At 43.1% G+C, this 14099-nt stretch overlaps 1 protein-coding gene and 2 non-coding genes across 3 annotated transcripts; all 3 read right to left on the bottom strand.

The window, feature by feature from the left end:
• rpl13 (ribosomal protein L13) lies at positions 1–4743 on the bottom strand. Its single transcript, XM_070960988.1, has 6 exons — positions 4701–4743; positions 4122–4239; positions 3405–3546; positions 1716–1889; positions 693–749; positions 1–203 (listed from the first exon to the last, which is right to left on the bottom strand). The coding sequence occupies exons 2-6, from the start codon at positions 4223–4225 to the stop codon at positions 45–47; spliced, it is 636 nt and encodes a 211-aa protein (XP_070817089.1). The 5' UTR covers positions 4226–4239; positions 4701–4743; the 3' UTR covers positions 1–44.
• On the bottom strand, positions 356–434 carry LOC139336587 (small nucleolar RNA MBII-202). The gene has a single exon (XR_011602479.1). It is a non-coding gene; the product is annotated as a small nucleolar RNA MBII-202 (small nucleolar RNA).
• On the bottom strand, positions 1987–2063 carry LOC139336592 (small nucleolar RNA MBII-202). Its single transcript, XR_011602480.1, has one exon. It is a non-coding gene; the product is annotated as a small nucleolar RNA MBII-202 (small nucleolar RNA).
• Positions 4744–14099: the final 9356 nt, after the last annotated feature.

Raw genomic sequence — 14099 nt, 5'->3', positions numbered from 1 at the left:
TCTTTTTAAACACTTTATTTTGCAAAGTTCCATAGTGACTATGTTTACTTCTTCTTTTCCACATCCTGCTCGGCGGCCTCTTTGGCTCTCTTGGCACGTATGCCAAAAAGACGAGCGTTGGCGCGGGCCATACGCAGACTGGCGAAAGCCTTGAAATTCTTCTCGTCCTCAGAGATAACCCGGGCCTTCTCCTTCTTGTGCACCTGGAATAGAAGAAAAGGAAAATAGTTATATACATATCACAATTTTTATGTCCTGCCAAAAACAAATTACACAATCAATTTGACAATGATATACTAAAAGTCCAACTTTATGGCATTTAAGTTTTGGGACAACCAATTTGCTTTCCTGGTTTGATTTCTAAAAGCAGTCATCAGAAAATAGGTTCAAATGTTTCATCAAAGAAATACAGAGATTCCGGAGATTTGTCATCATTTGACTGCTGAGATTCAAAACAAACAGCTTCTTGTTTTTCTGAACGGACATCACTGACAACATGACAGCCAGCACACGAAAGGCAAAATCGAGCCAGTTCAATGTGAACTGCTGTGCTGTTGCAATGATAAGACTCTCCCTCAATTTCACCTAAAACTTATCACGTATATTTCAAGTGATCTCATTATTATCTATCGTAATCTATTTTTGAATACATGATGGGTTCTAGTGGAATCTTGAAAAAAATGAAAACGTACAGTTCTGATGGGCATGACTGGACCAGTGAGCTGAGTGGCCATCTTCAGTTCCTCCTCCTGAAAAGATTACAAATGGTTAATTCTTCAAAGCAACAAAAAACATGCATAGCACTCAGCATAGCTTGCTATGAGGCAGACATAAATTTAGACTGAAATTATTTGTTTTAAAAAAGAGCTGAATAAGGCTGGTTATTCATGTTCAACCACAGTGATCCACTTGCAGACTGACTTGATGACAAGTGTCACATGTAATCTGTACAGACATTTAACAGTACACTGACAAGCAAGGTAGAGTAAGCAGTGATGTTTTTACCTATCAGCGTCATACTCTCCCAGAAAACCTTCTAAAATGCATCACTACATGGATGAATTAGTTTTCATATTTGATTGAATTTGAAAAGTTCACCAGCATGTCCTCGGTTTCATTCGGTCACATCCCATGCAGACTAATAAAGCTCCTGACACATCCAATCTAATAACCCAGTAAAATGGCATTTAGAATTCAAATTATGATCTTTCACTGAAGGTTTGCAGCTGTAAGAAAGAGTTAAGTTTAATAAACAGTGTCATGCAGAGATCACTCCACTGCATTTTGAAAAGTTCAGATACAGAAAGATGCACAGATTAGGGCTAAATCTGAGCTCCATCAAAGACCATCTCTACACTTGGGTTCATTATTTCAAAATACATAAAGAATACATTCTTATGTTTGACAGGACTCTTAGCTTTATACAACACTCCATGTTACAATGTGTAAAAGCTGTGCATTCATTTTCAGAAGATGGACCAATAGTAAACAAACATTGGAGAGAGCTCTAAAATTGGACTTTTGAGAGATGACTCACTCCTACTGACCACATGCCTTTGTGTAATGCGTTAACACTTGTTTATCTCAGGAAAATGAGCCAAACAATCTCATCATGAAACAATTCATTAACAACCACTAATACACATCACATGCTTTACAAATTGGATCTGAACCTCTTACATTTTTGTGCTCCATGTGACAGAAAAGAAACTTACAGTGCTGTCTCCCTTCTTGGGAGCAGAAGCCTTCCTGGGGAACAGGATGAGTTTGGAGCGGTACTCCTTCAGACGCTGCACGTTGGCCTGCAGAGATTCTGTAGATCTGTTGCGACGGCGAGGGTCAACAGAGATGCCAATGGTGCGGGCTGTCTTTTTGTGGATGCCAGCTGCCTGCGGGCAGGAGACCAGAACATCAAGAGTTAAACATAACCTCGGATTTGAATCTTACGTCTACTACATAAGATACTCATTCAGTTTGGTTTTCTATGTGGAGTAAGCAGTCATCAGAAAAGGGGTTCAAAGTATTCATCAAGTAATTACAGAGATTCCGGAGATTTGTCATCATCTGACTGCTCCAAAACCAAACTGTTAAATAGTTCAGAACACGTCTGCCAACAGTCACTGATGACATGCCAGGCCAGGTACTTCACACGTTCTTCTCCATCTACATGGACAGAGCTCCGCATAAACTGTGAGCGCACAAAGTCTTTGTCAGGATGTTGATTATCTGGTCCATTAACATAATGGTATTTTAGAAGAGCAAACTTTGTTTACATTAATGATAAATAAAGTCACTCAATTACATCCCATTAATCATGATTCAACACTTCAACCTAATTAACTGCAACATAGTGCTCTCCACTTCCTCCCACACAATTTAGTGTCCAGGAATATATTGTGTGCCCATTTTAAAAGGAAGCATTTTACAGAAAATTGACACAATGTTTGCTCACAGACAATCTGGTTGATGTGGAGGCTCAAACTCCAGGATGTGACTTGACTACACTACATACAGGCTTTTGTTTCTCAATACAACTTAAAAAGCAGATGGTGGTTGAAATTAAGGGTTCTTATTCCTAAAGATGAGTTCTGATAGAAACACAGTTGGTACTATATATAAATATAACACACACGTAAACTTTAGAAACCAGATATGAATTTTAAAAAATGCATCACTCCTGTTTGAGCCTACTTCTCATGAAGGAAAACAACAAACAAATCCAAATGTTCTGAGGTGATACACATCAACAGTCATTTAGCCTTACTCCCACAACAGGCAAGTACATGGGAGGAAAGGTGAGGTACATGTTGGCAAGAACATCAAGTCTTTCAGCAGCACTTTGTGTTCCTCTGCAGGTACTGAGTTTTTTGGTTGGGTGGGAAGCATGATTCATCACAAAAGGGTTGAGCCTGCTCTGTTGTACCGTTAAGAGTAACAGCATTTCCGAGGTGGAGGTCACCTCAATAAACACTAGTTTCTAGGGTCTCCGACATGACTACAACATATAATTATAAGGTCCAGTGTGCAGGATTTACTGGTTCTGCTGACACAAGTCTAATATTCACAAGCATAATTTAATTGGTTTATAATCACCTGAAAATATAAACTGTTGTGTTCTGTCACTTTAGAGTTAGCTTTTCACAACTATAGAGGGAGCAGGTCCTCCTCCATGTTCCTGCAAACTCAATGCTAAATGCCCCCAAATCCTACACATGGTATCTTCATGTTTCAACCAATCAACCAGCACTCAGTTGGTTTGCTGCTTTTTTTCATCTTCAGCACCAATGGATTAACTCATTTACTAAGTAACATCGCTGATGGATTGTTCCTGGATACAATGTAAAAATAATAATAATGATAACAATAATAATCATATATATTTACAGACAACTACAAAGCATTACCTTAAGTTCCTCCAGGGTGAAGCCACGTCCAGCACGAACCTTGGTGTGGTACCTGACAGTGGGACACCTGACCTGTGGCCTCAGTGGTCCAGCGACAGGGCGGGGAGCAATGAGACGGGCCTTGGCTTGACGAGCCTTTCGCCTTAAGACAGAGGCATCTTCGTTAAACTACATTCCTTTTCAGTTCCAGGAACTGTGTTTGTGTTTCCACAGCATTTCTAGCCTATACACATTACAATATAATGCTCTTTATGATGGTCCTGTGCTGGGAAAAAGGCATCAAGTCAGGTACTGCAATGACAGTAAATCCTGGACTTGATTGATCACAATCATGTGTGCTTACACACATGCCACCCTCTATATAACAAGGGAGCCCTGAGACTTTGATTGAACACACCATCCTATTTAAAAAAAACAAACAAAAAAAACCACATTCAGACAAAAACACATCTGATGCATTCACAGTTCTAATGCAATGGGTTTCGAGATATACTCAAAATAAAAGTCAATATTGAGAAGCTAGCTCACTGTGCTTATATGGTATTTGGATTCATGTTATACATCAGCTTTGCAAATTAATTAGCCCCTTTACTTAATCGATAAATTAGCTTGGGTATGTGACCAGTGGTATTAAAGTACACTGTAAATAAAGTTTGTCTATGCTATTTATTCAAGGCATGTTAGCGCCCTCTCCCCGGAGCACAAGGCAGCTCTCACCTGCGGATCTTCCTGGCTGGCTGGTTGAACCAGGTGCGCACTCTTTTCTGCCAGTCTTTGTGGAAGTGAGGGTTCAAGATCATTCCATTCCGGCTGGGGGCCATGGCTGCCTACTTCCCTGCAACACAGCATGGCACACAGACATGAGGAGGCTGTCGTGCCGGCACACCATCACTCCTTACAGAGCTAATGTTACGTCTGAGATGCTAAGCTAGCAGGTTATCGCGGCTACTGGTTGTTTTGATGGCCAATTCACGTTAACGGTTGCTACATGCCACAATCAATAATCTTCCCAACTTCGGTATTTGTTACACGCGTTCACTTTTATTTGACGGGCATTATTAAAATATGGCAACAGCAACGCTAACAGGCGCACACACTAACACCACTTGACCGGGGATCACTACTAACACACAGGCTGTTTAGGAATATAGCGAGGAAATGCACTGCAATAGTCACCTTACTACAAAGGTGACAAATCACACTATCTCGGGCTGTAAGTGAAATTTACAAATATCTAAAAAATTCCAAGGATTAAGGTAGATTCTCTCTAAATCTGTGGAGAAAAAAGTATCATACCTACGAGGGAGGAAAATGGCCGAAAGGAAAAAGGAAGTTGTAATGCGGTGGATTGTGGGATATGTGTCAGACAGCCAATGATTGAACAGATATTATCAAAGAGTAAAAAACGGAGGTCTATCCGAAAAAGAACAAGCCGGAACAAGTTAAATGGAACACAATAAGCACAAAATTACACGTACAACCGCAAAATGAAGAGCTTATCTTTATTTTAACGAAAAGATTGATATCCGCTATATCGTGAACTCACTTAAACCAAGCTCAAGTGGAAATATGATTTATTTAAGCAAAACCGGAAGTACGACGGGCTCGTTTTAATCATCTTTGTACGTTGCAGGAAAATCTATTTGCTTGACTTTAGCGACACGAATTTGTCTGCAATCATTTTTTCTGTAGCTCTGAAAATGTGACCTATATGGCTGCGTTTCGGTTTGGAGATTGATTAGACATGTGTTGTGAAATATAAGTGAGGTTGCTAAAAGTGTGGAGATTTATTGATAGAACGATTTATTAACTTCTTTTGTGATGTTTATTGGCATTACTCCATGTAGTCATCTGGTGTACACATGACTGATACAGTACTTTTTGTACATTACAATTAGAGGTGAAGTGTTTGTACAGGCCACTAGATGTAGACCTAGCGCCTTTCATCGGTGGTTAGCAGTAGTCTTGGCTGTGTTTTAAATTTCCTTGTAGCCAGTTACTATACTGACAGGATACAGACTACAGCTAGTGCCGCAGATTATTTTCTAGAAGTTTTACAATCACTTTATAACGGGGAAACTGTAAGCATGTGCCTTTATTTGGAAATGACCAAAGACCACTGTGCTGTCTTTGAAGTTAGATAAATAAATTGATAAGTTAAATAAGTTAGTTAAAATGATTTAAAACGTTAAAAAGCTATTGCCAGTTGGATTTGAAAACAGCGTCGGAGTGAGCGCTCTGTTTTGTTGTTTGGTTTTCGGAATTAGCCACAGAGTGAGCGCTCTTACCTCACAACCTATCTTTGACGTTACCGTGTTTCTTGCTAGCTAGCTTCATCTCTCACGTCGAGCAGACAGCCAAGTCGGTCAGAGCCGAATTCACGATGTTGCAAATGTTTTTATGATACGCTTCTGCCTTGGAGATCATTAGTCTGTAAGTAAAATGTGTACATAAACACAATGTTTTGATAAGTAGTGAAGTTGTGTCTTATGTAGTATATTGCAGATTTGTATGTCGGTAAAAACTTTATGCTCGGTTGCCATAGTTACGTGTGTATACTTACCGTCAATGTGAATATGTCAGTGCTTATATACTGATCCTTTTTTATTTTCTCTGTAATGTTTCAGTTTTACATGAAAGAAAGAGGTAAAGACTCAAGTAAAATACAGGAAAAGCAAGCCCTGTGTGTTTATTTGAAGACCCCTTTTTGGATGTTAACTAGCTGTCTAGCTACGCACAAGAGCACGCGCTGCGAGGGCAGCATAGTAAAAAGACTAATCTACGGCGGGCTCAAGCACTACAAAACATTATTCAGCAAGCATGAGTCTACGCTCAGGGAAAAGTTACCATAAGGAGCACACCACTGTGCAGCAAAATGAAGCTAGTGGAGGCGAAGAAACCGAAGAGCAGATGCTTCCTCAGTCATTCGATGCTAAGTCACAGTCATCCAGAGCATCCACTAGACTCTCTCAGCGTTCATCATCAACAGCCACAAAAGCTTATGCTAAGGCAAAAGCTGCCCGAGCACAATTAGTTTACGCCGAAAGAGAAGCTAACATGATGAAACAGAGAGCAGAACTGGATGCAAATCTCCATCTTCTGAAGTGTGAAAGAGCTGTTGCTGCAGCTGAAGCTGAAATGGAAGCCTATGAGGAAGCTGAAGTGGAAAGCGGGGAGCTCACACAAGAACCCTGTGACACAGACAAGCCCATCAGTCCTGTACAACGCACATGTGAGTACATCCAGCAGCATTTTGCAGAACTGCCCTCAAAACGTGTAACAGTGGAGTCTGATGAGAGTAAAGTAAACACACAGGCTGTGAACAAAGACATAAAGAAAGAGCCTACAATGAACACAGACAATATTCAGCCTCACAGTACTCCAAAATACACAACCAATCCAGAAAGAGAATACTTACCTGAGCCAAAAGGTGCTCATGAGGACTTTGCAAGATATCTCATTCGGAGAGAAATGATAAGCACTGGGCTTCTGCAATTTGATGATAAACCTGAAAATTATTGGTCATGGAAGGCCTCTTTTCTAAGTGCAACAAAGGATTTGAATCTCTCTGCCAGGGAGGAGCTAGACCTGTTGATAAGATGGTTGGGAACCGACTCATCAGAGCAGGCAAAGAGAATTCGTGCGGTGCATGCCCTCAATCCTGCAGCAGGTGTCAATATGGTGTGGCAACGTCTCGAGGAGAGTTATGGAACACCTGAGGTCATCGAGGACGCACTGCTAAAAAAGATTGAACACTTTCCAAGGTTGACTAACAAAGACAACGTCAAGCTGAGAGAGCTAGGTGACATCCTCCTCGAACTGGAGTGTGCTAAGCAGGACGGCACCCTACCAGGGCTCGCATATCTGGATACACCTCGTGGGGTAAAACAAATAGTAGAAAAACTCCCCTTTAACCTCCAAGAAAAGTGGACAGCTGTTGGAAGCAACTACAAAGAGGATTACAGAGTGGCTTTTCCTCCCTTTTGTGTCTTCTCCAATTTCATTCAACGGCAAGCAAAAATAAGAAATGACCCAAGCTTCTTTCTATCCACCCCCAGCAGTCATGTGTCTTGTAGACCAGAAAAGCTTGTACAGCCTCATCGTAAAACCTCTGTGACTGTACACAAAGTAGACATCCCTGCAGAGCAATCAAGCATCCAAACCGATCCTGTTCTGAAGAAATTAGAGGAGCCCGATCGTCAGTGTCCAATACACAAAAAACCGCACCCATTGAAAAAGTGCAAGCTCTTCAGAGGCAAACCCCTGGAAGAGCGCAAAGCCTACCTAAAAGAGAATCGCATCTGTTATAGATGTTGTGGTTCTGTTCAACACATGGCAAGAGACTGTAAGGTAACCATCAAGTGTTTAGAGTGCAACAGTGAGAAGCACATCGCCGCACTGCATCCAGATCCCCCTCTCACACCCACACAGAGTGCTGTAGCTGAAGGAAGCAACAGCGGGGAGCACGGTGAATGCTCATCTTCAGTAACCTCTAAGTGTACAGAGATTTGTGGCCAGGCCGACAGTCTACGCTCGTGTTCCAAAATCTGTTTAGTGAGAGCTTTTCCAACAGGGAAAAAAGAGAAGGCAATTAGAATGTATGTGGTGCTGGATGAACAAAGTAACAAGTCCCTCGCCAAAACAGAATTCTTTGACCTTTTCAAAGTAAAAGCCAGCCACACCCCATACACCCTAAAAACATGTTCTGGGAAAACGGAGACTTCAGGAAGGAGAGCTGTTAATTTCTCTATCGAGTCCATGGATGGGAAACTCCAGCTTCCCTTACCCCCCTTGATAGAGTGTGACATGGTGCCGGATGAAAGGTCAGAAATTCCCTCTCCAGAGGTCGCGCGCCACCACCCCCACCTGCTCTCAGTTGCTGATAAGATTCAACCTGTAGACCTAGATGCTCCGATCCTTCTGCTCTTAGGGAGAGACATCCTACGGGTGCATAAAGTGCGTGAGCAAATAAATGGGCCCCATAATGCACCTTACGCTCAGCGGCTAGACCTCGGCTGGGTCATCGTTGGAGAAGTGTGCTTGGGAACAGTTCACAAGCCATCAGAGGTCAGTGTTTACAAGACTAACATGCTGAACAATGGTCGTACATCCTTTCTAAAACCATGTCCAAACAGCATCCATGTGAAAGATGACTACGGGTGCATAACACAATATCATGGTTCAGTCTTTCCTGCTTGTGACAAGAATACAAGGCCCACCCTCAGTGCAGACAATCTGGGGTGTTCAGTGTTTGACAGGTCTAAAGATGACAACAAACCAGCACTGTCCATGGATGACAAACATTTCCTTACCATCATGGATGCAAAGGTCCATCAAAACGAAGGGAACAGCTGGGTGGCTCCTTTACCCTTTCGCTGTCCAAGAAGACAGCTTCCGAGCAACAGGGAGCAAGCTTTAAAACGTCTCTGTTCACTGCGGAGGACTTTGGTGAAAAACCCAGAGATGAAAGATCATTACATTAAGTTCATGCAGAAGATGTTGGACAGTGATCAAGCTGAGTCTGCTCCACCTTTGGACAAAGACAAAGAACATTGGTACTTGCCCACATTCGGTGTGTACCACCCGCAAAAGCCAAACCAGATACGGGTCGTGTTCGACTCGAGTGCTGCATGCGATGGGACGTCTCTTAATGATGTTCTCCTTAGTGGGCCAGATTTGAACAACACTCTGTTGGGCGTCCTCTTGCGGTTCAGGAAAGAACCTGTGGCTTTTACAACAGATGTCGAGCAAATGTTCTATTGTTTTGTTGTCCAAGAAGACCATAGAGATTTCCTTCGGTACCTCTGGTATGAGGACAACGACATCAACAAAGCAGTGGTAGAATACAGGATGAAGGTCCATGTGTTTGGAAATAGCCCCTCACCTGCCGTTGCTATCTACTGCATGAGACGAGCAGCTCAAGAGGGTGAACGAGAACATGGTTGTGATGCAAGACAATTTGTTGAAAGACAGTTTTACGTTGATGACGGTCTCATGTCAGTTGCCACACCTGAAGAGGCAATAGATCTTCTCACACGGACCAGACAGATGTTAGCAGAATCCAACCTGCGACTTCACAAAGTGGCATCAAACAGCAGCCAGGTAATGGAAGCCTTCCCAGCAGAGGACCGAGCAAAGGATCTGAAGGATCTCGACCTTGGAATGGATCCTCTCCCTCTTCAGAGGAGCTTGGGGCTTTCCTGGAACCTAGAGACTGACAGCTTTACTTACCTGGTGTCCCAGGAAAAGAAGCCATTCACACGAAGAGGTGTGTTGTCGACAGTTAACAGTTTGTACGACCCCTTGGGCTTTGTAGCTCCAGTAATAATGCAAGGGAAAGCCCTGGTCCGCGAACTGTCATCTGAACAAAGAGAGTGGGATGATCCTCTCCCCCCAGAAAAGGAAGCAGAGTGGATCCTATGGAAGGACTCTTTGAAGGCTCTTGAAGATCTGCAGATCCAGCGGTGCTACATTCCAGTCTCACTGTCTTTAACACAAGAGAAAGAACTGTGCATCTTTTCAGATGCCTCCACAGTAGCTATTGGAGCTGTAGCCTACTTGAGAGCTGCTGACATTGGAGGACAGTATCATGTCGGATTTGTCATCGGGAAGTCAAAACTGGCTCCTCGTCCTGCCCACACCGTTCCACGTTTGGAACTCTGCGCGGCTGTTCTTGCTGTTGAGGTATTTGAGCTGATCAGAGATGAGATGGACATTAAAGTGAGTACTGTAAAGTTTTTCACGGACAGTAGAATTGTGCTTGGGTACATACACAACTCCACAAGAAGGTTCTATATGTATGTTTCCAATCGGGTAACACGGATTAGAGGATCCACACACCCAAACCAATGGTATTACGTGCCTACAAACCTGAACCCGGCAGACCATGCTACCAGGTTTACATCAGCAGCTCAACTCCAACACAGTAACTGGTTCACAGGCCCTGCCTTCTTGTTTTCCAACAAAGCAGCAGAGACACCTGAAGCAAGTCTTTACGACCTCATCGAGCCTGAAGCTGACGACGAGGTTCGTCCTGAGGTTGTTACTCTGGCAACCAATGTGTCAGAGCCCCTATTGAACTCACAACACCTTGAGCAGTGCTCGAGGTGGAGCACACTCTGTCGTACCTTAGCCAGGCTCATTCACGTTGCAGCATCCTTCAAAGGAAAAACAGATGACGGAGAAATGAAAGGATGGAAATGTTTCAAAGAAATGCCCAGCATATGTGAACTTTCACGAGCCAAGGTGCTAATCATTCAGTCTGTCCAGCACACAGCCTTTAAGGAGGAATTCAAATGTCTTAAAGAAGGCAGACAGACAATTATGAAGCGAAGCACACTCAAGAAGCTCAATCCAGCAGTGGATAAAGATGGCCTGTTGCGTGTCGGAGGTCGTCTCTCCTCTGCCGAGCTGACAGAAGAGGAAAAGCACCCATTGATCATTCCACACGGCCATCATATTGCTACGTTGCTTATCAGGCATTTCCATGAACAAGTGGCTCACCAAGGGCGACACGTTACTGAAGGAGCTATCCGAGGTGCTGGATACTGGATAATTGGAGGTAAGCGCTTGGTGTCTTCTGTCATACACAAGTGTGTTACCTGCCGCAAATTGAGAGGGAGATTGGAGGACCAAAAAATGGCAGATCTGCCCACAGACAGACTCGCTCCTGAACCACCGTTCACTTCGGTAGGCCTTGATGTCTTCGGGCCATGGACCATCATGACACGCCGCACAAGAGGAGGAAGTGCGGAGAGCAAGCGATGGGCTGTGCTCTTTACGTGCATGTCAACCAGAGCAGTGCACATTGAACTGATTGAAACCATGTCAACTGACAGTTTTATCAATGCTCTGAGGAGGTTCTTCTCAATTCGGGGTCCAGCAAAACTTCTGCGTTCCGACAGAGGGACAAACTTTGTAGGAGCTTGCAAGGATTTAGGTATGAACACAGATGGCACAGTAATCAAGAACTACCTACAAGAGAAAGGATGCTCCTGGGTGTTTAATCCTCCTCACGCGTCCCACATGGGTGGCTCCTGGGAGCGGCTTATTGGGGTTGCCAGGCGCATTCTGGACGCAATGCTGCTTCAAACAGGACCAACACGACTCACACATGAAGTCCTGAGCACCTTCATGGCGGAGGTGACAGCGATCATGAACTCAAGACCCCTTGTGCCCATATCCACTGACCCAGACAATCCTGCAATACTCACCCCAGCGACGCTTCTTACTCAGAAGATGAGTGCTATTTCAGCCCCAGCTGGAAACTTTGACTCGACGCAGTTGTATGGAAAGCAGTGGAAGCGAGTGCAGTGTCTTGCCGACACATTCTGGAAGAGATGGAAAGGAGAGTATCTGTCTACTCTACAGAGCCGCAGGAAGTGGACGACAGATAAGCCAAATGTAAAAGAAGGAGATGTTGTCTTATTGAAAGACAGCCAGGCCCACAGGAACGAATGGCCAATGGGACTGGTTGTTAAGACCTTGCCAAGCAGTGACGAGAGGGTCCGCAAGGTGGAGGTGCGGACTGTGAAGGATGGGACAGCCAAGTTGTTTCTAAGGCCGGTGTCCGAGATTGTAGTCCTTCTTTCTGAGTCTCAACAAAAAGACTTGTGTTGATGTTATTGCCAAAGAACATTCCCCCTTAAATTTGATTGTATCTGTATTGACATTTATTTGTAGTGATATAATGCTATTATATCAAGCGGGGAGTGTGCTGTCTTTGAAGTTAGATAAATAAATTGATAAGTTAAATAAGTTAGTTAAAATGATTTAAAACGTTAAAAAGCTATTGCCAGTTGGATTTGAAAACAGCGTCGGAGTGAGCGCTCTGTTTTGTTGTTTGGTTTTCGGAATTAGCCACAGAGTGAGCGCTCTTACCTCACAACCTATCTTTGACGTTACCGTGTTTCTTGCTAGCTAGCTTCATCTCTCACGTCGAGCAGACAGCCAAGTCGGTCAGAGCCGAATTCACGATGTTGCAAATGTTTTTATGATACGCTTCTGCCTTGGAGATCATTAGTCTGTAAGTAAAATGTGTACATAAACACAATGTTTTGATAAGTAGTGAAGTTGTGTCTTATGTAGTATATTGCAGATTTGTATGTCGGTAAAAACTTTATGCTCGGTTGCCATAGTTACGTGTGTATACTTACCGTCAATGTGAATATGTCAGTGCTTATATACTGATCCTTTTTTATTTTCTCTGTAATGTTTCAGTTTTACATGAAAGAAAGAGGTAAAGACTCAAGTAAAATACAGGAAAAGCAAGCCCTGTGTGTTTATTTGAAGACCCCTTTTTGGATGTTAACTAGCTGTCTAGCTACGCACAAGAGCACGCGCTGCGAGGGCAGCATAACCACAGTTTCAAACTGGTTATTTCTATGTCTTGAAAGATGTGTGTGTGTGTGTGTGTGTGTGTGTGTGTGTGTGTGTGTGTGTGTGTGTGTGTGTGTGTGTGTGTGTGTGTGGCTTTTATGATGATATTATGAGATTTGTACTTTCTGGAGAAATGGAAGTTATCATTATATTGACACATAGGATTTCAGTGAATAACTTCCACTGAGAAACAGGCTGTCCTCACTTAGAGACTATTTTTCCAGAGGAGTACAGAGGATAGAAAGTTTCATCACATGGTGCAATAACAATCACCTGAGGCTCAATATCAGCAAACCAATGAGCTTGCGATGGACTACAATGTTTCCAATACAGATGTTGCTGCAAAGAAGTTACAAATTCTAAAACATGGATGCTTCACACAAATCTTCAACACAATAATGGCCAGAAAAGTGTTTTGCAGAACATTGTGATGTCACAGTGCAGGTGACCTTTGATCTTTTGGATCTGAAATTACATCATTCACAATCAATTTATCCTGCAAGCTGAGTGTCTTGTAACGTCACACTGACCTTTGACCACTAAAATTTATCTGCGTCATGGCTGTCATGATAAACATCATTAATTATATGGTGTCATCAGAGACCTCAATAATTAGAGTTATTCTGTGCATTACTGTACTTTTACTGTACTACACCTCTCTTTATTCAAGACAATGGGCATTTAATGATAATGCACACAGCACTTTATGTTGAAAAATGTTTTACAGGTGGTTGCGTGGTGGTTCAGGGACCTCGTGTATAAAAGGCTGTGCAGTTTTCATACTGAAAGATGGCGTGTACATACACACAGAAATCTGACATCAGGTCTGACATCAAAGTGGATGTCACATTACACATGACACATCAGTTAATTACACGTCATCCACAAGATCTCCTGCACATCACATGTGACTTATTCCGAGGGTATTCCATACTGCGTGGCCTTCAGGGGAGCTTCGCCTCCTGTGCGTCATGGATGTTTGTCCATTTCAGCAACTGTACAGTGCCTGACATGCATCAACATCTTCATGTCACACAAACAGCGAAAGCTATCCAGTTTACCGGCGATCTTGAAGTTTCAATAGATTTTCATTGCGATGGGAGAGCTTTAATTTGCGTGTGCGTGAAATCCAGTATACGCAACCTTTTAGTACATGCACGTCATTTATACACCAGGCCTCAGAGGTTCAGATTGATGAACATGAGTGAGCAGGATTGTCCACAAGCCATCCATGAGCTGCAAAGCTCAGTGCACAGACAAGTGCCAAAACACCAGACACATCAGTTCCCCACCTCTCCCACATTTCATGTCTAATCA

The sequence above is a fragment of the Chaetodon trifascialis genome, chromosome 1, assembly GCF_039877785.1.
Source record: "Chaetodon trifascialis isolate fChaTrf1 chromosome 1, fChaTrf1.hap1, whole genome shotgun sequence".
Lineage (NCBI taxonomy): Eukaryota > Metazoa > Chordata > Actinopteri > Chaetodontiformes > Chaetodontidae > Chaetodon > Chaetodon trifascialis.
The sequence above is the reverse complement of the archived record's forward strand: the minus strand, read 5'-3'. Positions and strand labels throughout refer to the sequence as shown.